Consider the following 26,896-nt stretch of genomic DNA (forward strand, 5'->3'; position numbering starts at 1 on the left):
TTGGTTGGCGTTCATTTCTTCCTTAAATCGGCATCTCAAATGAGATAGACCTCTGTCGAACGTCATTTTAATCATGTAGCTATGATTATATACTGACGAGGGAGACACAACGGGTGGAAAAACGCCATGCCACATATGAATAGCTTCGATGCTTGCTTGCTTGGACGCGTTGAACCAAACCCTGTCCAGCACACCCCAGGAGGTCTTGCCACACCTGTGTTTACGAGAGCGACACATGCCTGAGCCTCTATAAAGCTTCTGCAGGGGCTCCATGGGCATGTTTCTTATTTTAGCAGAGGCTCTTCTTGGCAATGGCGACACGCATCTCATATGTGGGTAAATAATTTTTGACAGAAATTCTTGGAGATCACATTAAGGACAAGCTCTGCATGCAGCCGCTCTGACGAAAGTGCTTCATGCAAAGTACACCTGCATTAGTCAGCTTGAAATTCTCCCTCATCACAGCAGTGACCAACTCTGCTGTGAGATTTCGAACTTGTGTAAAACAGTGGAAGACGACACAGTTGCGGCTGTAGCTGTTTGTGCGCCCGAATGCAGAACAGTACCTAGTGTTGTAACCACTATGTAACCATCATACCGAGATCACCATGACCACTTTTGTTCACTAGTTACCCACACTACTGTGACAGGAACAGCCCGAAGCCTCTCAAGGAAGATAACACTGTTGCCTAGCAGCTGATGAAATAATTTTTAGTAGTTCAGAATGATTTCATATTCTTAACAAACAAATGCATGCATGATCTGAAATGAACGTTATCTTGACAGCCATGAAAAGAGTGGTATGTTTGAAGGCCAGGCAAGCAGCATGAAATTGGCTATGAAAAAAAGTTTTTTGTTGTTCCTATGGTCTTTTTAGACCATGGGACTGTATCAATGTTATGCACCATCAGAAGCTCACTACTCATAAACAGGGATTAATGAAAGAAAGAGTACTGCCGCTATCACTTAACATGACATTTTATTTGCACTCATAGGACGGCAATTTTTTTCAGGATAGAAAAGGTTTCCTTTTTACACTTAAAAGACATACTCGTTTAGGAAGTACAGGTTAAAATTGAAAAATAAACCAGCAGCAGGGTTACACATTCACTCATGATAATGTACAGCAATAATGCAATTTTTTAATCACAGCATTGTTAACAAAACAAATAATTTACATGATTATCACATATGACGGGCTTATAGTGGTCGGCCACTGCAAACCTAGTTGATGGAAAACTTGCATGAATGTCGGCAGAATGCCCGAGTGTGAGTGTCTTGCATCCTGCAGTTTTCGAGAAGATTCTGGAGGTTTCTTGCCAGCATGTAAATGGTACCCATTTTCCCCAGTTCTTTGGCTACCTGTTGCACTTCACAGCAGAGGGAGAGCGACAGGGGCTCTTTGCTAGAAAACCATGTGTGGCAAGCTGCTGAGACCACCGCCTCCCATGCCGCCGCCACACCCACCAGACGGTGGAGAAGGTCCGCCTTCAAAAGAGTCGCCAGCATTGCCGGTCTTGAAGGACCAGCGGGCACGCTTGCTTTTAGCTTCCTGCTCCTGCAAGCAGCAGTCGCATGAAAGGTAGTTACTTACACTGTTTCCAACCAAGTCTTCATTATGTAGCACTGCCTTAGGCTTTAACCTTTTGCTCCACGAAAATGGCATGAACTTAAAGGTGCACTGAAGAGGAATCTGAACTTGTCTTTTTGCCATGGGAACTCGATCTACACGTTCCGAGCTTTCTTAGAAACTGCGATTTACTGCCCTGTGTGGCCGATTTCCCCAATTAAATCGAATTAACGTCCGGCTCCCACCTTTTTTTTTTTTAATACTGCCTCGTACGGTGGGCGGAGTCGACCAACGCGTGGAGCGCCTTTCACCCAGTCCCGTGGCGGCTTGCCGCTCTGCCATCGGCGGAGTAATGCGTAGTAGTCCGTAGTAGCAAATAGTCCGCGCTTATTTTTATTTCTTCGGGCTTATTTTGCGGCTATATTATCTGCGAATGAAACTATTCATGGAAACCTAAAAAACAAAATAAAGCGAAAGCAAAGCCTCCACGGGACTGGGTGAAAGGCGCTCCACGCGTTGGTCGACTCCGCCCACCGTACGAGGCGGAATTCAAAAAGAACGGCGGGAGCCGGACGTTAATTCGTTTTAATTGGGGAAATCGGCCACACAGGGCAATAAGTCACTGTTTCTAAGAATGCTAGGAGCGTGTGGATCGAGTTCCCGCGGCAAAAAGACATGTTCAGAATCCTCTTCAGTGCACCTTTAGCAAATGAGAAAAAAAGTAATGCAGAAAAGTGATAGTACTGATACACTAACAGAGCCAAGGGAAGTTATGCTGAATGTGCACAACAAAACATCCTGTATGTGCAACATTCACAAAATCATTATAGTTACAACAAAACAGCATCATAACAGAGATGGTGATGCTAATAAGTGGATTGTAACATCTTGAGGCTGTACTGTGACTACAAATGGTGCTGCAGACGAGGGCTAAGGATTAATCTTGGCTCCTTGGGACTCATTCATGTTCAATGACATCGCACAGCAAGCAGACATTCTTGGATTTAAACCCCATTAAAATGCAGCTGCCACGGACAGAATTCAATCCTGTGATCTTGAGCTTAGCACCGGAACACAACAGCCACTGCACCGATTGTATGATGGTGGTACATAATCCCTAAAGACACTACCTTCCCCAAGCACTGATCGTGTTTGGCCGGGATGGGTGGCTGAGGTTAGTGCAAGCCAGGGGTAATTGGAGAGCATTGAAAGAGGCCCTCATCATGCAGTGACATGACCTTGGTGTTAGTGATGATCATGTATTTCCAGGCACTGGTTTCCATGAGGAATAAAATTAACATTCACAGGTATGTGCAGACACTTACAATAAAGCTGGTGGACTGTTTAATAAGTGGTCCCACAGTTAAGTACAGCACAGGATGTTTGCATTTCATGCCACTAGGCAGCATCACCGCCAGCACCTTTATTGGCACCCATTTGTACTGCTGAATTTCACTGGTCATCTGCTTTTTCTTATGGAAATGGGTAGAGTAAAAGCTTGCTAAATTGATCCCCGTTAATTTGAAAATTCAGATAATTCAAACTGCTGGCTCAGTCCCGGCCAACGCCCGTGTAAGTCTACGGTGTCGGACGCTCACTAATTTGGATGCTACAAGTCTTGCACCGGTTAATTCGAACGGGCTCCTGAAGGGAGGCTGTGTTCAGGTACTATCAGTGCAGCAAGAGATTGTTGAAATAGCCCTACTCAAGACCTGAGCTCCAAGCTGCAGAGACTTCGTGCAAATCTTTCATGCGCGATGGCAGGCGTGACGACGAACGGGCAGCCCCGAATCCGAGGACATTGTGACTGCTTAGTTTCATTTTCGCTTTTCTCAGCTTCACGCCAGCCTGAAATGACAGTGGTTCGACCAGCCAGCATCAGCCAGCAGTCAGCCAGCCAATCTAACCGAGCTAAGAACTGTTTCGGATGCTGATAGACCCATCACTGGTGTTTTGTGCTACTTCAGCGTCGCTTGCGTCCGCATGGTGGAGTTTGAGGGCTTAATTAAAAAAAAAAACAACTGTTTTGAGGTTAGATTTTGCATGACAGCACTGCCTCTAATTGGCTCACTCAAGGTATCAGCTTCAGTAATTCAATGCTTCAAAACAGATGTGGAGGTTTTCGAGCATAATATGGGTAATATGCACTTTTCAGGCTGGTACCTTTCATCAGAAAGGGTCAACATTGTTTCAGTTACGTGACAAGTTTGAGATGAGTGAAGATGACAGCGGACGCACTAGTGGTCAGAAATTTGTTTTGGAGTGGGCACCAGCATACGAAAGTGGGGAAAACAACTAGCACTGCTACTCAGAGGTGTAATGGTTCATAACAGTGAAAAAAGCCTAAGAAAACATAAAGTGTGCTAGTCTTGAGTGATCAAGTTTATGAAGACGATGATCGTCACACAGCTAGGAGGGCAATTACAGGCTTACAAAAGTCTATTCATTTGTAAATGAATGAGCATTTCAGAGCACACACTACTCCATCTGCCCATCGCTGTGTGAATGAACATATTAAGGGAGCAATCCGCAACACCAAGACGCTATAATGGCGGTCGACCGTGCAAGTGCAGGTCTGCATGAACGTATAGAGCCAAAGCTAGATGCCAAGTTTTGTGTTGTGCTGGGTTTCATAGCGCATAAGCATCTAAGGCTGTCATGCTCCAAAGATGATAAGATTTATTCTGCGAGCAATGCATTAAGCTATTCCACCGGCGAACTGGTCATAAATGTTTTTGAAGCATTTTTTACCTCCAATTCAAATCTTTTCATACGATGAAAGGACAGCGGTGCAAATACCTACCACTTTTGACCCCTTGTTATGAAGACAGTTGAAAACCAGTGGTTGAAATGACTTCAAGTTAATGTCAGTCAGTTTATAGAATCATCCTAAGGCCAATTTTATTAAGGGTTGACGTGCACACCTCGTACGTATGCTTCAGTCCAGGTCTGAACAGAGTCCCGTCGCCCGCTGGTGCGGCACTGACACTCCATATTCAGGAGAGCCTGATTTGTCTGGTTCTCCGTCATCACCGGCCATTGCAGGTGACTACGCACGATGGGCCATCGAAATGCGACCTGTGTTGTCAAGATTTGCTCCACGCATTCTCCCCATCCTCCCTTGCGTTGTGTTACGTGATTTAACTCTTTGGGTGGCCGTGCGGCATGTGATTGGTCTTAGCTGTGCCGTCACACATGTACAGTCTTTGTGCATGCGGCTCTGCGGGTCCACTTCCAGGTGCTGAGGCAAGGCTTTAGGTTGTACTGAGGCCTGGAGATTAGTGCAGTGTTCTGTAATGCAGTTTACTGTGTAATAAACACGCGTGCTGAAGAATAATGGCATCTTCCTTCCTTCGGAGCGAGAGCGCAGACGCATGGTAAAAGCTGGCTGTGCGTTCGGTTTGCTTTGGCCCGAACCCGCGTTATGCAGGCAAGGTGCCACTTTACACACTTGCGCAGGTAAACCCCACAAGCAGCGGAAACTCAGCAGCATCAACAAAAATGTCTACCTGCAGTTAAATATATGCCAGAGACCCCGGTCTCACCTCGAAGTACTTGACGTTGTCAATGTCAACCATATCTTGGAGGCTTGAGTGCAGCAAGTCTCCTGGTGCGGCATCCTGGTAGGCCAGGCCACTGTCCATCTGCCTGTAGAACAGCACGTATGCTGTGTCCTGAGAGAACCGCCCAGTCAACCCCTGCAGGCTGGCATACGATGAGGCTGACACCCGGCTGTCATTGAACAAGTACCACCGCTTGCACAGTGGATCAGGGGCCCCTGACCGATAGGCTGACTTGCGAGGGGACAGTGACTCCTGGGTGTCAGTTTGAGCACGTCGCGAGCAGCAGGTATGAAAGGGAAGAAAAGACAGGCCACATTACAGAATAATCCTTTCCAAGGGCATTGCTTTTAGCACACACCTACTGGCTACAGCAGCAGAAGTGGACATTGTGTAAGGAATTTCTGAGTGGACACGCTTCCTGTCAACATCAATTTGATGCCTGTCACCCACAGCATCGACACACAGAAAAACACAGCAGTTTCCTGCCGGCTCCTATCAAAACAATCCAACAGTTGCCTTTCTGAGAACAACGAATGATCCTACAGTGACCCTTTCAACAGGAACAGCACTCTCATTGCTACTGTAGTTCATAGGACGCACATAAAGTAAAAGGCAGACTTGATGCCCTCTCTCCTTTCAGAAACACTGACAGACTTCTTGCTGCACTGCTTCGTCTACTGAACATGAAAGTACAGAACAGCAGCTGTGTGCAGGTACCGGCAAAACTGTACTCTGCTCTCTTGTCCCGCACTTTCATCTCATGTGTGGCAAGTAGGATTCTCCAAGTTGTGCTTCCAACTAGCAGCAAAAAGACTCGCAGCTCCAGTGTACTCTCCTCTGCCCCCACCCCTCTTCTCCAAATGGAAGCAGCATCACTGAGACATCATTGCCAACATGTTCGCAGATTGGCTAAGAGGTGCTAGAAGCTGAACAAAGAAATATCATGCCTGGTCACAGTGAAGTGTGATGTACAAGGTTGATGCTTTGCAAAAAAAAAAAAAGAAGGCCCTATTAAGTGCACAGTGGCCACTGACCTGGCTGGAGTAGCGGGCATAGGTATAGTAGTGGCCGCGGTCAGCCGACGTGCCTGAATGAACCACAACAGCATAGAGAACATAGGTGGCCTGCTGTTGGCTGCTCAGGCCACAGTTGGAAGGCAGCTTCAATGTCTGAGGGAAGGCCACCTCCCGAAGGATCTTGGCCCGGGTACCCGTGGCTCCATCGTACGAGAAGCGCATCAGCGTCAGCATCAGGTGCTGTGGGGGCTCGGCTAGGGCAACAGTGCGGCGGGCGTCCCTGAGCGTGCCACACACACTGCAGTGGTACCTGCAACATGAAGGGCGCAGAACACAAAATCTTGAAAATGGCCATGTGGACGGCAAAGATGGCGGCAGCCATTTCAATCAGAATTGTTCACGTAAGGAAACTACTCTCTCTGCCCCCCCCCAGAGGTGTCGCCATCACCGGCTTATTTCGTGAGTAAACTGTAGTGCATCGACTAAGTTTTTTTTTGTCACAGATCCCCGAGGCGAGGCTACGCTGACACTCACTTCCAAATGTTGATCAAGGAGTCATTTTCAGTGTAGATGTCACGAATTTAAATCGAGTGGTGGAAAAATTTTTAAACACAATTTTCTCAGCAATACCATATAAACTCGTGTGAGCCACACTTTTTAATTTAAATTTGGGTGAGAATTTTGGAGGTGCAGCACATATATGAATTTTAAAAAACGTGCAACCGTATTTTCGGTTCTCAACTAAAAATAAGGGGTGCAGCCCATACACCGGTGCGGCCCTTACACAAGATTATACGGCAAAAGCGTCTTTTGATCCTGGGAAAACATCAACATATCAAGCAAGAGCCATAGGATCGACTTTTCCCAAGAGCAAGAATGGCTGCCGTTGTCCTCAATGTGCCATGTGCAGCCACTCTGAAACATGCTCTATGGTCCATTTCACTACCACTCCCTTAGCACAGCATAACGCAAGATACCTGCATCCCATTCCAGAAGGTGCTATCAATGTGTGTGCTTTCATACAAGCCCCTGTCCATGCGACACTTTTCTGGTTGTCTGCTTGCAACTGTGCCAGACAACAAGTTTTCACTCTTGCATATTCTCACTCCATGACAAACTGAGTAAGCGTGCACCTGTTCTCGCCTTCCATGCTCTCAGGTGCAAAGTAGTTCTCCAGCATGTCCTCCAAGGAGAGTGCCTTGGGAGCATCTTCAACAACGTCCTTCTGGCCCTCTGCCGCGCCCATCTTGGTGGTAGACCTTGTCTGGTATGCTTTGCCATCAGTGCCACCTGCTCCCCGGGGCACTGAGCCCACAGGGAAGGCCACATGGAGGTCTGTGATGGCCTCTTCATTCTTGCTCTCACCCTGGTTTCACATGAGAAAGGGCGAGGAGGAGGAGGAGGGGGGGAGTAATGAAATGTACACATGGTTACAATTTTCCAAAATTGTAGGCAAAGTTTGCAGGTACAGGAACTGCAGTACTCACTTTTTTGTATGTATGCAGCAACATGAAGCGCGAAATACAAGCACATTTTTCCACGTGAATCATAGATTGGTGCCATCACGCGACATGTAACGGGAATGCAACATTCCCATTACATGCCACTATCATTACGGGCACAACAACAACAAAAAAAAGAAATGAAAAAGGTTTGGTTTATGGTTTGGTTGGTTTGGTTTATGGGGTTTAACGTCCCAAAGCGACTAAGGCTATGAGAGACGCCGTAGTGAAGGGCTCCGGAAATTTCGACCACCTGGGGTTCTTTAACGTGCACTGACATCGTACAGTACAGAAATGAAAAAGGCCCCAGATACATTTCACACACCAAGGCTGAAAGGCCTATGAATGTGCCATGGGGTGCAACAGGCTTTTTGAAGGGCATGACAAACACCACAAATGGCTTGCCTCATCTTTTCAGCTCTTAGTTCATACATGCCCGGAACAAGCAGTTTCAAGTAGTACAATGCAGATGGCAGCCGTTCAAGTGATTTTAATGCCCGAAACTGACCACACTGTCTCTATCATTTAATTTTTCCTGCGCACCTTCTACGCTCACCAGTGATAGTGGTAGTACCCGCAAGGGCAAGCATGCATCAGGTCTGTCGTGCCACAAGGAAGCAAGGTGCACACACATTAGGGAAGCATGCAGGTCAGGCTATGCAGACAGGTGCAGACAGGTGCCGAGCCACAGATAGTAGCATATGGGAAGTTTTCACCAGGAGGAAAAAAAGCCAATAAAAGATGCCAGCTACGCTGCAAGTGGAGTGAGATAAGACAGTGTTGCACAGCTACCCTGCTGGGCACCTTCAAAGCACTCAGAGCAGAATGGAAAGCAAAAATCAGAGTTAAAACATACACACAAAGAGCAGCCACTGTGGGATAGAGTGAGAAAAAGAGGGATGATGAAAAAGAAAACGAGACCAATACCTTTTTCAAGTAGAACAATGTGAGCTCCTTTTATGCTCTCAGTCTTCAGCTCACTTCATGTGTAGTGCAATAAACGCTCTATTTGCAATTATCCTCTCTCTGAAGGGCTATTTTACTCATTGTTTAGTGTAACAGATATAAAGATGCACCCTAGATGCCAGTCTACAGTGCGATGTCAGTGCCCGCTAAAGAACCTCAGATAGTCGAAATTTCCAGAGCCCTCCGCAACAGCGTCCCTCATAGCCTGGGTCGCATTGGGATGTTAAACCCCCATAAACCATAAACCAAACATCTAGCATGCCCATATATCTTTTTCAGGGCACTTCTATTAAGACGAACTACTGATAAGCCAAATTTTCTGATTCCTTCAAGTTCGTGTAAAGGGAACTACTGTTTTTGTAATTCAAATAATTCAAGAATTCAAGTCAAATTATTCAATTGATACCTATTTGATTCAAAATCAAAATTCAACTACAACAGATTCCCTGTAGAAGCAGCTGTTTTAAACTCTTGACAATTTTCAGGGTTTTAAACAGCTTTCCATTGAACCCCTTGTTTTAAATGGTTCACCTCTGCAAAGGTAAAACTGCAATGCAGGCATTGTCACAAGGCTTTGACTGACAAACTGACTGTACTGTAGACTCCCTTTAAAAAGAACTTTATGGGATCAGAAAATTTATTTGTCTTAGAAGTTCGTTCTAACAGAAGTACCCTAAAAAAGAAAGACACGTGAGCATGCTAGGTGTGTTCATACATATGTTGCAGTTAAGCATGGACATAACAAAACTGAAAAAAGTCTGGGATTTTTCGTTACATCCAGGTTTTCGTTACATGCAGTTTTCGTGACGAGACTCGAAAGGACAACGCAGAACAGAAACCAAATTAAGAAATAAATGCAGCTGAAATCACCTTGAAAATGTTCACAAAAAACCTTATTGCTCAAGTCATAAAATACAAAGAAACGTTTCCTGATCGCAGTGATATCCACCACCATCTCCGCTGCGGCTTGCACAACGCCATTATGAGTGGGTTGGGGAGTGGGGAAGGAGGGAGACAGCGGCCGATCTAGAGGAGAGCGCGAGCGGCGCGACCAGCCATGGAGGCACCTGCTTCTTTCCACATATTCCCTCTCTCGGTCTGCCCGCTGTTGTTGGCACAGGAAACAAACTCTTTGCCTTGCATTGCCAGCACACTCCGCCATCCCCACTCCCAACCTGTAAGAGCTATTGGTGCCTGAATCACGAGAACAGCCAAGCAACGGTGATGGACCCATGCTGCTTGTGCCGTGTCTTTTTCTCTATATCCTTTTATTTTTCACTGCTTTTGAGCATGAAATGTTGTAGTGCCATGTGCTATGACATTCCAAAGGCAAAAGCAGCGAAGATGTGCCGATGGCACTGGAGCACGTACGGCATGTTGTGTCAACTGCGGTCGTTCGCTGCGATCGCAGACATTCCTCTCAAGAAAATTAGTGCTTTGCAGTCATGAAACTTTCAGCCAAAATTCATGTCAGTACAAGCTAACAGATAGTTGGCCTAGAGACTTCGTTATGTCAAGGTCAACTGCCGCAACCTTTATTTACATGGAAGTCTCAAAACACATGCTTCAATGGGGGCGGCGCTGGGGAATTGAGAAATTTCGTAATATCAAGGAATTTGCTATACAGAGGTTCATTATATCCAGATTGAAAACAATGAGTAAAACAGCCTTTCAGAGAAACAATAATTGCAAATAGAGCATTTGTTGCACAGTGCATGATGTGAGCTGAAGATTGAGGGCATGAAGCAAGCTCAGCTCATCCTACTGGACTAGTTCACTTTTTCACCTTCTCCTTTTTCTCATTCCATGCAATGTAGGCAGCACAACGCATTCAGACATCGGGTAGAGGTGCTTGAGAAGCAAAGCATATCAAGGAACTTACATTGCAGGTTAAGCAGTGATACGTTGTGCAGATCACTCCACCAAAGATCTCCTGGATCAAGGTCCGATTGGGTAAGCCCGGCCCATCCAGCTGAGAGACACTTAGCTGGAAGCCTCGGCTTTTCTGCTCTTCATGGGATGAGTCCACCAGGTAGCGGAGGAACTCGGAGCAATCTTGCTGCTCACCCAGCTCGAACCAGGGTGGCTTAGACTTGCGGAGAAAGGTTTCGGGGCACACTGCTGGCCGCTGCATCAAGGAATGGGGCCATACAAAATGGAAGGCACAACTACATATAAGGCCATATAAAGCCTCCCTAGCATGCGCTACCAGTATGCTCAATGTAGATGCCTCTGCATGCAATGGAGTTGTTGGCATTAAAAATAGAAGCTCTTAAGAACTATGGGGCAGAATGTGAGGTGTTCGTCCAGCAAACTCTGCCTAATACAGCTGCTGCAGGTGACGTTCAATGAGGCAGCCAATATAGGTGATACAATAAAAGCTCATTAATTCAAACTTGAAGGAACAAAAAAAAATGTTCAAATTATCCAAAAGTTAAAATTATCAAATGATCCCGAAAAAAACTGGTCAAGAACTGCTTGCATCACAGTAAATTAATCTGGTAAAAGACTGGGCGACAGCTGCTCAATTTAAAGATGGGAATAGCACAATAATAACTGCTTTTCACGTTTCCATCAATGCTTTATTGCATGCAATGCGTCTGGAAAGTAGAAGCAGAACTGCTCCACAATCGTAAGGGCCTCCCCAGCTACCTTCACGATGCAACGTGGTGGAGCGCCACTGCTACAGCGTCACTCCCTTCACAAGTGGCACTGCTGCGTATGAGGAGGCTTCATTGCACAAATTGCGAGTGGCGTGTGATGAGCGCCCAGTTTCAGTGCACTGGAAAAATGGAACCACACGGACGGAAGCGAAGGAAACACTATGTGGCACCGAAACGGGAAGAAAAGGGGAAGGGACGGGAGAAAACACCAGCTATGTGCCAATCAGCGCCCGAAACGTCGGTTGGCTGGCTGATGCTGGCTGCAAGCAGCCATCCTTGTGGGCTGGCATGAGGCTCAGAAAAGTGAAACTGAAACTAGATGGTCGGACTGCTCTAGGAGACGGAGCCGCACATTTACTGTTGCATCTGCCATTACACACTGCACACTGTTGCTTAGTTACAGTGGCAGTTGCCATGTCTTTCTTTCATTTTTTGCCCTGATGTGCATTGCATATCAGGGCAAATTCTGTGCCATTCAAAAAAACCCTTCGGTTGTTAGTAGTGCCTGTATCTGTCATTTGTTCTCTTTCCTTATGCCTAACCTGGTTTTGCTTTATGCTCCGCAAAAGTAAAAATCAACTTTCCAAATTATCCGTCCTTTTGATACCTAACAGCCCAAAATGCCAACCGCAAGTGTTCAAAAGCAGAGGTCACTTATGCAGTCAACATGCAGTATATTCACCACGTGATCCGCAGTGTGACCCACCTGTGACAGTGCCAGGAAGGCAAACAGCTCCTGCAGGCTCTTCAGGATTGTGCCTTGTGGTATGGTGTCGGTCTGCAGCAGCTGGTTCCTCAGGCTGAAAAACAGGGGCACCGTTGCATTTACTGGACTACACAACTACACAAGGCTATTGCTAAACAGAGCTATCATTGCAAGACTTGCATGTCAGACAGCTTTTTTTCAACTTGCACGCAGTGACTTGTCTGTCTTGCTCTCAGGGCAGCTTGGTTTACGAGTTATAGCAATGCGAGGGTTGCTGTATGGCCCCCTGCCCTAAAGCCCATGCCACGGTGCCAGTTCAGTGGACATACTTGGATGAGGCTGCACAGAAGGGTGGCAGGGTCAAGGTTAGGGTGGGTGGGAGGACGAGCGCAAGAGAGCAAGAGCGGCAACATAGGCCGGTTTGAGTGAGTCAGCAGACACGACGTTGTCACAAGCGTTGATGTCTAGCTTGAATGTCTTGGTTATACGATGGAGTATCATAGGCCATTGTGAGGAGCGAAAAGACAAGGTAATGCCAGACGGAAGACATGGCTGCAATAGTTCAGATCCTGGTTAACAAACACGGACCGGGAACTGCAATCAGCAGGAAGGACAGGAGTAAGGTTCTGAAAAGTAGTGCGCACGTTCCAGATGCAGGTGGATGCGTCATAGATCTAGACTCCCTTGCCATAGCTCTGACAGATCTGGTGACCCAGAAGTGAAATTTTATTGCACTCCACATGCTGCGAGACCTGGTGCCAACCCTTCTTCACTGATTGGCACTGCACATGAAGCAAATTGTGGCCTGCAGCCAGAGTACAACGCAAGGGGCTCTACAAGGGCTTCACCCTGGGTGCTCTATAAACTTTGCGCAGGATGAAAATGGTGTCCAGTTGGGTGGGAAAGTTGACAGGCCTGAGAATGTGCCCTGTAAGGGTTTGATAAAGGTGTTCTATTGAAAGAGGGGATGTGGAACATAGCACAACTCTCCCCGTTGCTTTTCTTCCCCCCTAAAAAGGGCAAATTTCTCATTCTTTTCCAAAAAAACAAAAAGCCTTTACTTTCAACAGCGGTCGCTTTGGGCACACACTGCTTGCCAGGCTTGCCGACAGAAACTGGGGAGTGAAGCAGATTACACTAAGACGTCGCAGTATCGCCCTCAACGCTACCTGTGGCAAACCAAGACTAGTACCAATGCCCAAAAAGTGTCCTTCGGATTGAATGCATTGAGTGTGCACAATGACAGTACTATCTGACAAAAATCGATGCGACCAGTGCTATGCGCAATGTGCCTGCACGTGTTCTAAGAGCTCCCCTTACCGTGAGGTCATGTAGAGTGCCTGGAGGACACTGTTGGCGTAGCACGTGTTCCCCAGGTTGACAAGCCCAACCAGCTCAGCCTCCCGGCGCACCAGCAAGGGTGCCTCACCCACGATGCCTCCAATGTAGCGCTCTCCAGCAGAGCCCAGACGGTAGTGGCTCAGCAGCTGCTGCATCTCTTCTGTGGCTGGTGCCACCGCTGACACATCCTGCATCGACAAAGTGGCGGACTGTATTGACAAGGCAGTGGACTAAAGCGACACAGCCGTGACATATCCTGAATAGATGAAGCAGTGGACTAAATTGACAAAGCCCTGACATATCCTCCATTCACAAAGTGGTGGACTGAATCGAAGCACGAACCACTAGGCCTTGCCATCCTTACAAGACTGGCCGCGTCAAAATAGTACCCTAGATAGGACATCATTCCCACTGGAAGCTGCAACCCCCGGCCCATAAACCCCAAAACCAAATTTGCCACAGACAAAGCGGTCGCCATAACAGTCAATACGCTTCTGCCTTCTTTAGTGCTTCTGAAAGCTTTTGAGAAGGTCCCTGATCTCTGAGAAAACATTTTTATTAATGAAGTCACAATTATGCAATCTTCAGGGAACGTGTGTTTTTTTGTGCTGATTCTAAATATGTCATTTAATTTCAGGAAAAACAACTCCTTGCACACTTATGCAATGTCTTATCAAGTCTTTTGCCTCTCGTAACTATCATAACTTTCACCTGTGATAACATCAAAGCAGTTCATAACCTTATCTTTGTATTTCTGTGGTTTCTCATGAGTGCTTGCTTTGAAATGTTTTTGAGATTCTCTGTTGCTAGGGCCCCCTGAATTATTCTGACACTCTAATTCTTTTGTGGGTTTCTTCAACTGTGTGAAAATATTCAAAATCCCAAGCCTTACTATAAAGCTGCAAAATCTTACTGGTACTTCCGCCTGAACTCACTCAAAATTTGGCCCTCATTGACTGATCAAACAAGGCGCCAGTTCACACAGCAAAAAAAGCATTAGTAATAATAAGACCAGAAAATTTTCCCATCATGCCCTGCCACTTAACCAAGTCACAAAATGCACATTACCTGTAAATGCCATTAAAAACTATATACTCTCTAGCAGAGACAAAGCCAGAAGTTTCTTAAAAATCCAGTACGCAGTGCGGCCATTGTTTCCAAGAGATGTACTGATCTGTAAGCTGCGTTGGTATGTCAACAGAAGAACGGCAGATTGGGCATGTTGGTGATCCATAATAAGCTTTTTTTCAACATCACAAGACAGCAGGACACAGAACAAAAGACAATCACAGTGCCATGTTTGCTGCTCTTGTCCTATGTCCTGTTGCCTAGTGGCACTGAAAAAAAGCTCGGCATGTCAGCAGCTAGTTCACGAATGCACCCTGAGATCTCTCCATGACACCCGACGATGATGGGTTTGTTCTTGTTTCCAGTTACTGTGTAAACTTGTGCAAGGGCTGCACTTTTTTTTTTTTTTAAATCGGGTGTGAATTTTGAAGGTGCAGCTGATACGCAAATTAAAGAAAACAAACACATAACCGTTTTTTCTCAATTATCTAGCCCAAAACAGGGAGTGCAGACAATACAGGGGTGCAGCCCTTACATGAGATTATATGGTAATTAATTTACAAACTATCTCCCCAGACATGTGTCTTACCTTGAGTGTGTCCAGCACAGGGTCATAGAGGTCGGGAAACCCTGAGTGCAGGAACATCATGGTGTAAGAGAGGCTCGCCAGCTCCTGAAGAACCTCTTCGTTGTTCTCCTTGCGCAATTCTTTCACAAATGCTGGCAAATGGGGTAGGACCTGCCAGGTTCCATCAGCAGCAAGGCAGATGGAAACAGAAGGGGGATGGGGAAAAAAAAAACACACAAAAGACCTCAATCAGCACGATGAACAAAAGCAAAGCAACCCAAACCTAAAAAACAGGGTCTTTAACTACCTCATTCCCCTACATGGAGTCCACAGAAGCCTGTCATTCAGATTCAAGCCAAGGACTGGCTACAGTGGACACATGCTTGACCTTAACTAGTTTCACAGTCTGGCTAACCCAACTGTACGTAAAGAGGCTAACCTAACTGTACGTAAACAGGCCAGACTGCACTGAAGCATCAACCCGCCTTTTATTGATCAGACCATTAAAATAATATTGCAGCCCCATCAAATCTGAGTAACTAAATGTCAACCACATATATTACATAGTAATCATAAGAAAAGATTTTTAACTGCACACAGGGATGTAAAGATGCAGCTTGTGCTGCCCAAGAAAAGTACTGGGTCTGAAAAAAACAAGAAAACAATAACTGCTCCATTTTAGTTTCCCTGCAACTAAGCTTTACTATGTCCCAGTGGTCAGTGCCATCTCCTGATTAGTGCTTGACTTTGCACCAGATATGTGCCAAATCCTCTACTATGCATTCCTGCCAACTGGCTAACAGCACATAATTTTCTGCCTGCTTTTGCACAAGCAAGAACAGAACCAGTGAGTAAGGCAAGACCGCCCATACACTGCGTAAAAATGCTTGTTCGCTATTATATCTATGTCCATGCCCACATATTCTATGGATACTGAAACAGTGGTGAGATACACAGCAATCATATTGATGACCATGACTTGCTAGATAAAGCTCAGGAAAGACTCGCCTGTATGTGACGCTTTCTGGTGAGATTGTTTGCCGATTTATGTGCCTACCTGAACAAACCACAAGCTCCTCAGCGCAAGAAAAACCTCACTCAATTTTCCCTACCATTACGGAGCCTGAAACAGTGCTCGAATATCCTAAGCCGAAACCCCCGCATGGCACGTAGAGCATGCATCAATGATCCACATCGGATGCATAACCTAATTACAAATAATGAGACAGGAACCAAAAGGCAGGAAAGAGGCATTGCTACCCCTACTAAAGCTAGTATAACTGTAAACAATCCAGCTAGAGCAAATCGTAAATTTAAACATAGGACAAATTGCCACTTTAATTTGCATCCATTACAAAAACGGGAAAGTGCTACCTCTGGTTACGTCTGCCACAACGAAGTTTTTCAGCAACACAATTCCAAGGTACATGAAACCAGTTGTTCCTTGCAGTGGCCAGTGGTCTAGCTCTTTTGCAACCCTTCATAACTGTGACAATTATCGAAGAATGCTATTCAACCTTACAATATAATTTCAGTGCTTAATGAGGAAGCTACTTCCTGTGACAAAAACTGACAATCAACATTTGTGAATCCAGCAAATTACAGCATCAGGACTGTGGCACCACAGAAAAAAAAAAATCAGCGCAATCTAGTAAACATGAAGGCTCTTTTCACTTAACTGAGAGTTTTTGAGAGTTTGAAAAGCAAAACAGAGGAGAAAAGTTACCTCAAAAGAGAAAAGCTCTACACTCTTGGCCCTTCCATAACCCCTTAAAGAGTACCAACATTAGCAGGTGGTAATTTTGCATTTTGTTGTTCCACCACATTTTGATACTTGCTGAATGCCAGATATTGCTCTTTTCTTGTTTTTTTTTTCCTCTGTTACTCATGTTAGATGTTTCTTTTACATTCATATTTGAATTTTTGCCACACCCTATGTAATACCCTCGTGAAGAGGGCCTTTAGGGGTATCTTGAAATAAATAAATAAATGACTTTGATGTTCACTGTGTTAGGCTGGTGCGGGCACCAGGACGCACCTTGTGGAAGAGAGTGGGCGACTGCTGGTACGACAACAGCATGAAGGTCAGAACCGGAAATGCGCACTTGCGGGTCAGTGGTTGCAGAGCTCTGGAGAACACCTGCGAGAGACAACACACAAGAGTTACATGAAAAATACTGCAATTGATGAGATGGCAGTAAAAAAAAATTCATGTCCAGCAAAAGCATGTTGCATACCCAAGCTTTGAAGAAAAGAGCACAATACTGGCAATGCTACGCAGGTATAGATGAGCGGGATGAACAATCACCATACTGAATGGCACTTATAAAAGTGTGGCATAAGCTAGGAAAATGAGCAAGCTAAAGACAGCGAGGAGCGACTTTTCAAATAGGCTACTTCATAAGATGATACGCAACACGTGAGAGTTCCAGAAAACCATCACCAAGAGTGTTTTCAATAAATGCAGCAGAATCTGAAATGTGGTGGCCTGCAACTTGGTTGTACAAAATGCGGAGAAAATTTTTGTCAAAATTTTCAGCCCGTTCTTGTTTAGCAAATAAGCCACAAAACCTTACTCTGCTGCCAAAGATATGTCGTCACACTTAAGTGCAGGCATTAATTAGAAGCATGAAGAAAAACCACAAAGAGCTAAGAAAGAAAGCAGCATTTAACAACTGAAATCCAAATTGTCCTCATCCAAGAGCTGGACTGGAACCTCTATAGTAGCTGTACACAGCTGGAAGTGGTGTGATATAGAGTAGAGAAATTGAACTCTGAGAAAAACCACTTAGTCTGTGGCACCGTGTTAATATCTGTATATGCCTGGCTGCACTTGTGCTCACACCTTGGCTCTGACACCGAGTAGCCACAGCCTGCCCAAGCATGACACTATCCTTGCCTTGCAGTACAACACCTTTTTCACTCTCCAGACAAGCCTTCTGCCTTTAACGCCGAGTGAAAATGACAAGAGGCATGAGCAGCAGCTACAGAGGCTCACCATGTCGACGGAGGACTCGAAAAGGTCACGTATGGCAGAAAAGCGGCCTGTGGTGACAAATCCGCGAAGAGCGGCCATCACCCAGAGGTGCATAGAGCCCATGCCAGGCCAGGCCAAGCACTGCAGCAGCCTGTGTGATGCCAGCACCAGAGGCTCCACGTCTGCTGAGCCACTCAGGGTGCGGTTCATGGAGCTAGTGGCCGTTGACACCAGGGACACAGGCAGCAACTGCACAACCAAACACCTTTCTCATAACTAGACACCGGATTTTAGGCAAATGCATATTTTTTTCAACGCTTTGTAGGCGCACCATTTTTACATATCAGCACGAATTAGGTGTTGACAATACGTTTAATACTCTTTTTATAGTGCCTATAAATGCCTATTTTGGGTGTCAGTGCCTATAAACGCCTATTTCCGACGTCGGTGCCTAAAAATGCCCTATTTTACAGAAAAGGGGCCTGAAATACGCTGTGGTTTTGCTTTCAGATTCTGTTTGCTTTCGAATCCATTTCGGTTTTGAGTAGAACTCACATGTAGCAACATTAGATGACCTCGTCAGTTGGCTGTGGTGAACATTGCACCTACGCCGGCTGTGTACACAATACCAACCACGTCAGCCAAAAATATCGAAGCGACTTTTTTCCTATTTTCTGCCATTTTATCGTGGCAGTTTGTTGATGACTTTGGCTGTTAAAGTGGTAGTTGACCAGATGGCAACACATTTCGGAAAGTATACGAAGTAAGCTATAGGTTCGTCCAAATAATTTCCAGTTGGCTCGAATTGAAACCAACTGTAAAATATTCCATAAACCTGCTGGAAACACTTTAACTGATTTTTTTCTGAAGAAGATTTTTTTCTTTATGAAGAACTCGGAAAGCACTTCAAGGACGTTAATGAACTTATTGCTTCAGTCAAGGGTGTGTTTTTGAAAGCGCTTTCTCATGTGTGCGTGTTTAAAAAGCAGGTGCCGGAAGTGCCTCTCCCGCCGGAGCCTATCATCACACGTTGGGGAACGTGGCTGGAAGCCGTTGAATACTACAACTACCACCTTTTTGACCTGAAGACCGTCATAAACAATTTCTCAGGTGATGAGAGTGCTCTAGTCAGGAGGGCTCAAGCTGCCCTCTCTCAGGACAACCTCCAAGGAGACCTCGCCTACTTGTGCGCTAACTTCACTTTTCTTGCGAGCACTATAAAAAAAATGGAATGTGGGGGTGTAATGCTCACTACCAACATTGGACTAATTGAGAATGTGCAGCAATGAATCGCCGCTCTTCCTCACGGAGAAGTTGCCAAGAAAATCTGCGCAAAGTTGCAGTCCGTCTTGGACAAAAACGAGGGGTTCTCTGTCCTCAAGCAAATTTCAGGAGTACTTACCGGTGAACATTATATGATACTGAACAGTGTAAAGCCATCAAATGTTCCTAAGTACAAGCACGCTCCTGTAACATCCGTTGATGTTGAGCGTTCCTTTTCAGCATACGAGCTTGTTCTTACTGATAAGAGGCGTAAATTTGAGTCCATCAACCTGGAGATGGTGCTTGTCTGCTACTGCTTCCATAACTTTAATAGTGATTTCTAGATGGATAATGTTTATTTTAGCATGGATCCTCATGGATGCACATAGGCCCGTGCAGAACTATGATACTTTTCGGCATATTCCGCATCATGCAGCACTGTGTGTAACATTTTCTAGCATCTCGTATTTATGGTTTCCAGACCCTTCTAATGGCAAGCACAATTTGATAGTTGCGTGGCTCCAGATATGTGAAGCCACAAACTATAAAACACTGTTCAATTCCTGTGTGAGCGAAGCCTTAACTCATTTGTCAGATGCTTTGAATTTACAATGTTTCTATCAATTTCTAAATGCATGGCCTCCTGTTAAGGTGTTCACTGTTTCTACTTTTGTACACGACAAGTGAATTTTGTTTCGAGGTATACCAAAGTGTTTTAAAACGGTTGGTAACCGTCCCTTTTGCTCTGCTGAAGCATGTGTATTGTGCGACAGGTTGCGCGACAGCCTTAAAAAAATAGTTTCTAATGTTCGCACCTTGCTTAAGGTCCCAAATCATTCCTGCTGTTTTATTTTACGGCAGATACTGCGCGCTGAAGTTCGGAACTGTGTGCACTTTTGATAAAGTTTATAGTGCCTATTTTTCTCCGTTAGGTGCCTAAAATGCATCTTTAGCCGCCTATTTATGGTGCCTAAAACGTGCTTTTTAGTGCCTAAAAATCCAGCCTCTACTCATAACAGTACCTCAGAAACAACAAAAACTGCCACATACAGACATAAGGAAGGGGGACTTCATCAATGGTGTGAGTGTGAGAAGGCAACCAGATGTTTTGAAAACAAAAAAGGCCATGATAGAAGCAGATGGGAAAAATCTGCACATTTCAGTGACAACAAGATTAGTATGCAGACTGCTAATGAAATTTCTCACCTCCACAATGGCGGCTAGTGGAGAGGCGAACCTGTCCTCACTGCTGGTGAGGATGGCCGAAACCACCTCGAGAGTCTTGCGCAGTGCTGGTTCGGACAGGGTCCAGACAGACTGCACAAAAAAGAACTACAGTCATCACAAGTATTCCCCCATGCCAAGTATTCCCCCATGCATGTAGGTCTAGTTACTTGCATAATGAACACACTTTGTTTTCTTTTTTGTATTTCCGATGCCAATATAAGATACCAAACCAAAATTGGTTTCCAATACTGATACTCCAATACTGTGTCGGCAATACTTCTATACATTGCTGAAATAGCCAATATTAATAACGCTGGTATTATGAACCACTCACTCACTCAGAGACTGAAAGGAAAGGAAAGTAAGGAAGGCACAAGGCCACTGTGGAGGGGGGGAAACGAGGAAAGGAGGAAAGAGTGTTAGTCAAGGTCTGAGTCAGTGTACTGTCCATTTTGGTACAGCTGGACGCGATCAGAGGGGCTTTAATTGGCTGGTTGGTTGGTTGGTTTATGGGGTTTAACGTCCCAAAGCGACTAAGGCTATGAGAGACGCCGTAGTGGAGGGCTCCGGAAATTTCGACCACCTGGGGTTCTTTAACGTGCACTGACATCGCACAGTACACGGGCCTCGAATTTCTCCTCCAAAGAAATTCAACCGCCGCGGCCGGGATCGAACCCGCGTCTTTCGGGACAGCAGCCGAGCACCATAACCACTGAGCCACCGCAGCGGCGTGGGCTTTAATTGGCACCCCTACACCATCTTGATCAGGCCACTTTGGCTCCCATAGGCAGCAAATACAAGCTGTGTGCCAGTATCCATGAGCAACATGTTATCGTAATCTGTGGTCAGCAGGGACAGTATGTCCATTCTACCGGTTTCAAATGCAATACATTGCCAGAGTAAATGGGCAAGGCCTGCACAGCAGTGGAGCCCACAGTGCGAGCACGTTTTGTGCAAGACCCGCATCGCATGTTCCCAAGAGGTCTTCATTAATAAGGTTCATGCTGACTCGGCATATACCCCATGTACTCTGGTGAAATGGCAACGGCCCTCTATGTGAAGTGTAGCAGCATTAACACTTCTGTAAATTATTATACCTTGATAAAAACGGCCACGCTGTTGACGTCCTTGATGTAAGACTTGAGGTCCTGTGCTTGTGTAGGGCAGGGTGCAGACACCACGCAGTATGTAAGGATGGAGCATAGCTTTCCAAGCTGGTCCTTCTGCAAATCACACAAGGCACCAAAGCTACACCAGTGCTAAGCTTGGACAGGCTTTAAAGGAACCCACAGACCACAATTTCGACTGCATTTCTAATTTATTTAAAATTTAATGCCTTCTTTCAATCACCGTTAATGCCAACAATACTAAAGAATAACAATTAATTGCTAGCAAAATTTTCACAGCAAGGTTTAGGTTGGGGGTTTACCAACTGGGTTCTGTAGAAAGCTTGCATTCCTTGGAGGACTTTTTGGGTTCCTAAATCCATGCATCTCAGCACCCCCCCTCCTCACCTTTCCATCAACGCCATTCATTTTGGGACTGACCGTACTGTAATCACTTAAAGGAGTCCATTTCACTGTACATGCATTATTAACTGAATTTGGGCATTTTTTGAGGGGCTGTGCATATGCATGCTCCGTTTGCAATGCACATTGGACTGCCAGGAAGGCACGATACACAGGGTACCTGGACAACCTTTGAAAGCTGTTGTGGTTCACCGAAGCCGTGAAAATTGAGGATCCCTAGTCTAGGTCTCTGAAAGTACCAGACCTATTTGAATGAATAGCGGCATTGTGTCACCAGATATAAGCAGTAATATTAAGAGCTGCTAAAGATAGGTCTCTGCGACAAGCACAGAGGAGGAAAATGCACTGCGTGAGGCTTGAAAGGCACCGAGAAATATGCAATGTGCAATGTGCCTGTGTTTCTCAAGACCTTGTAGCCACGATTAGATGCACTGCCCCTGAATATCAATGTCACAGTCGGCACCTATCTTCAGGAAACTAAAGCTCCTCGGCAGGAACAGTAAGACAATGAAAATATAAATTCTGAGTCCTGTTTTCAAGCAGTGAAGTTAATATAATTCCAAGCACAGAGGATGGCAATGAAACGAGTGTGGCTAGGAAGACACCAAGAAATATCAATGCGTAATGTGTCTGTGTTCCTCAAGGCCTTGTGGCCTTGATTAGATACATTACCCCTGACTATCAATGTCACACTTGGCACCTCTCTCCAGGAAATCTAAACTAAAGCTGCTCAGACAATGAAAATATCAATCTTGTGTTCTGTTTTCAAGCAATGACGTTAATATAATTTTAAGCAGGAAAACAGCGCTGTAATTACGCTTCACAAAAATGATGTGACCCAGGCAAGCAAAAACATTATTGGAGGGCCAGCCACTCTGGGCCAACAGAACCAACCTTGGGCATACACTGTGGGAAGCGCTCCAGGAGGGACACCATGGCACATGTCACCGAGAGGGAGCCAGTGCACTCGTCCAGGTAGCCAATGCAGTAAGTCTGCACCACGCAGCACATCTTGGGGAACGTGGGGTCATCCTCCATGTGCGACAACACCACTGACAACAGCTGAAGCATCCTGCAGCCACGCAGACAACCAACAGCCGATATTTGATATATTAATAAAGCTGACATTACTGCAGTTGCAATGTCATCATGATATGCTATGCACAATATTTATGTGCTAATTTCATCAACAGATATTGCAGCCATGTGGGTGGAAAAATGTAGTTATACTATGCAGAGAGAAAAAAACAGCGCAGGAACAGGGACACAAGAAAAGAAGACGACGCGACAGGCGCTGACTAGCAACTGAAGGTTTATTGCACGGAACAAGAAAAAAAAAATATACTCTACAAACAACCAGGAGCACGCATGATCGAGGCCAACAACACTGATTAGATGTTACAATCAGCCATGATCTTCCAGCCAAGATCATGGCTGGAAGATCATGGCCAAGATCATGGCTGATTGTAACATTTAATCAGTGCTGTTGGCATAGATCATGCGTGCTCCTGGTTGTCTGTAGAGTATATTTTTTTTTCGTGTTCCGTGCAATAAACCTTCAGTTGCTAGTCAGCGCCTGTCCCGTCGTCTTCTTTTCTTGTGTCCCTGTTCCTGCGCTGTTTTTTTCTCAAGATGTACCAACTCGCTCAACTCGCCGTTTTACTGAAGTTTTATACTATACAAAACTGTCAAAATCAAAATCAAAAAGTTTGTCAAAAGCCAATAAACTACTATTTAAGGAATAAAGTAAGCCAGCCAACCATATTACCATTATGGTTACACTAATAGTAGTTAACTCCCATCAAGGAAAAAAACAATCAAGATTATGTGCAGGCAGAAAGGTAGCATAATTTGCTTGCAATTCTAGTAACATACTCTTTATGCAGAGGGTCAACAAAAGATCTCATAAAATGCCATTTAAACAAAGTATTCTGAAGAGTCAGTTCAGAATGCATGTGCCATATATGGCCTCACAGATCTACAACTCAAAGTATGACTTGCTATTTTAAAGAATACAGCATAAGTCTTGTTATGTATGAATTCTTCTGACAGTATTTGTGCCAGTCATTTACGTCTGCTAACAGTGGCACTGAGCAGTAATTCTTCCTCTGGAAAGGAATAGCTGACAAAAGGTGAGCTCAGCCTCAGCCCACATTACAGTCAGTAATAGCATAGCCATAAGCATGAAGTTGAGATGAGTGCAAACAGACAGCCAGTCGAAATGAATATCTCTAAGAAAGCCAATGCTCACCAGCTAGCAACACACGAAGCTCCATTTTGCCACGAGCTGCCTTTTGGACACCCCGTAAGATCCAAACTAATTTTGCTAGTGAGACCTAGTTGACGACCTCCTGACCACACATCCTTTAGTTTGGCTCTCATCAATTACTGATAAAGCTAGGCTTTGAATGTCTTATGGGTGGATTTAAAGAGCAGCTTCATACCACTCTTTTACGAAGCGAATAACTTCCTGCAAAATGCAAACATTTTTCGCAATGAAATACCTCGTTTACACTGGTTTCCCTTTCCTGCTGCCTTCAGTAAAAATGCCCAGATACAAATGTCAGGCACCACTTCAATTAACAAATGATGAGTTTCTTATATCCTGAATTTAATCCAAACATTTTACTCATCCAGATACTTACTCTAACAACTCACAAATGCTACTGATTTTTTGTAATCATAAAGGTCTAACCAAAATGAATTACCCAACAAAATATGCTGGTGGTGATAAATACCCTGCTTGCTTGTGTGCTCACACTGATAATTATAGTGATTGCTGAATATGAATGCTGCATATTTTATTCACTCTTCCTTTATAGTATCAAGCCATCTTTATTACAATTTTCTGAATGAATGAATCAAAGAACAAGAGAGAGCTACCTAGAAAGTGAATTTCAGTCTGACTGGTTGCACACTAATAAACTGTAAAAAACAACTCCAATAATGAGGTTTCCTATGCGAAGTAATGGTGCGCTAATAAAAACACCTTAAAGCATGACAGCCAACCGACAACTGTTTTGGGTGGTTATTAAACACAATGTTACAGTACCACAGAATAAAGAGCATGTCACACGTAGGTAATAACCTTCAATGCATCTACATCCCCATGTGCTTTGGTGCCAAAGCCAAAAAAGGTACAATGGCAACAAAGCAACCAAGCCTCAACAGTGATGATGAAACAGCCTATAGAACATTGGCAGTGAGTACAGAAGGAATGCTAGATACACAGCAATGAACATGTTGCACTGCATACTTGTCTTTATGCATGACTTCTTCAGATGTAAGTGCTGTTCTCAAGTGATTCTGGGTGATAAACTTTGCCAGTACAGCTTTATGATGCTTGCACCACGCCGTAAACACCTGCAAATAAATGAGAAGCTTCAGCATATATTGTCAACAAAGTGACCCCATTTTATGCAACATTTTATTGCTTGTAAAACTACAAGCACTGCTACGAGCACCACAACATATATCATTAGACATTCCTGCCTACAAGCAGCTCAGTGATGCTTGAGGTGAACCCAAACCAATGCGCTGGTGCCTTTTATGTACAGAGTCAATTATAAGAAATGTAAACGCTGGAGTGGCAGCCTTTAAGTCTTTATGGCTGGTCAACTGTCAGATGCATAAGATTTAGGAATGTTTAGAGGACTGAAGTTTTCTCAAATTAACAGGTCTGGCAATGATGAGATGGCATTTTTTTGCATATTCTGTGCTTTCAGAGCCTGAGCACTGCACTGACTTTTTTGCATTTCTGAGCCATGAAAATCATCAACTGGAAATAACTGGTATCAACCGGTTTAAGATGGAATCAATTAAGAACTGGTTCACAATCCAGTTAGACCAGATAGAGCCAGTCAGAATATTTTGACCTGAGACTCTTGTCCAGCCTAGTACCAAGATACAGCAGCATGCAGCCGTTCACAACAAACACGCACACAGAAAAAAACGGGTGACTGCGAACCTTCATAATGGTGCTCCTTACAGGGCTGGCCGACAAATGCAACAAAGCATAAAAAATGCGGCTGCGGTTCAGCTGGCGGTAAGCAGTACAACCAAGTTCAATCCTGGGCTGCGGTACAACTTTTGGCAGTCAAATTCAGTACCCAAGGCGTTGGATTATTGTTTTTCATACGCGCGCCAGAAGGGCTCACAACACACCATCATCACACCATTCTACGGGACAGACTACGCGTATGTGCCATGCTAGAAGTACAAGGCAGCTCGCAGAAAAAGCTGAAGCAAGATTTAGCATGAAACCCTGATCCGCGCAAAACTGTAGAAATGACGGTGAGTCGGTGACACAGCTTAGAGAGCTTGGTTTAACAATCAAGCTAAAACAAAGCTTGGGATCGGCTATGTTTATACGGCGACTTACCTGAATTCCGCCGTTCTGAAGAAAACCCGTGTCACCCCTGATGGCGAGGTCCCAAGATGCTTCAAGGAGCGACTGACAGTCGTTTGAGTCAATTGGATTCGAGGCAGCTGGAATCAGCTTGTTTTCGATAAGATTTCGTTTTACTTCATCCGGAGAGTCGGATTTCACGATTGCTTGAAGAATATGATGCATCTTGGAAACGTACTTTCGTGCCTGGTGACACGATCAGCAAGTATACGAGGGGAGTTAAGAAAGATGGGCAGCTTCTGATGTGAACACAAACTGGACAATCATCCCTCAACTCTAAATCGACCTTTCACGGCGTTCAACACCACTCAGCATCATTTATACGGTAAGTATCCCTTTAGACACTTTCGTTCATTTTCTATCTTTTGCTGAATCTTTTTGGACATAACTCACATGGCTAAACCTACACAGACGTGCAGCTACTATTCGATAATTGCAAAAAAACGCCTAGTTGCACGATCGCCACAGTCAGCTTGCGACACAGGCATCCATGACTCGCAGCCACTCGCAGCATACATTTATGCTTGGC

At 45.0% G+C, this 26,896-nt stretch overlaps 1 protein-coding gene across 1 annotated transcript; it reads right to left on the reverse strand.

Moving 5' to 3' along the window:
* Positions 1 to 960: 960 nt before the first annotated feature.
* DUBAI (Deubiquitinating apoptotic inhibitor) lies at positions 961 to 26,896 on the reverse strand. The gene is made up of 15 exons (XM_089567068.1): positions 26,341 to 26,896; positions 25,216 to 25,322; positions 22,854 to 23,031; positions 21,528 to 21,653; positions 20,410 to 20,520; positions 17,962 to 18,189; positions 17,002 to 17,103; positions 14,985 to 15,134; positions 13,307 to 13,515; positions 11,987 to 12,080; positions 10,500 to 10,745; positions 7,283 to 7,515; positions 6,168 to 6,459; positions 5,116 to 5,385; positions 961 to 1,558 (listed from the first exon to the last, which is right to left on the reverse strand). Exons 1-15 carry the CDS (start codon positions 26,530 to 26,532, stop codon positions 1,406 to 1,408), a joined length of 2,691 nt encoding a protein of 896 aa, XP_089423194.1. The 5' UTR covers positions 26,533 to 26,896; the 3' UTR covers positions 961 to 1,405.

The sequence above is a fragment of the Amblyomma mixtum genome, chromosome 1 (genome assembly GCF_055824585.1).
Source record: "Amblyomma mixtum isolate Tamu chromosome 1, ASM5582458v1, whole genome shotgun sequence".
Lineage (NCBI taxonomy): Eukaryota > Metazoa > Arthropoda > Arachnida > Ixodida > Ixodidae > Amblyomma > Amblyomma mixtum.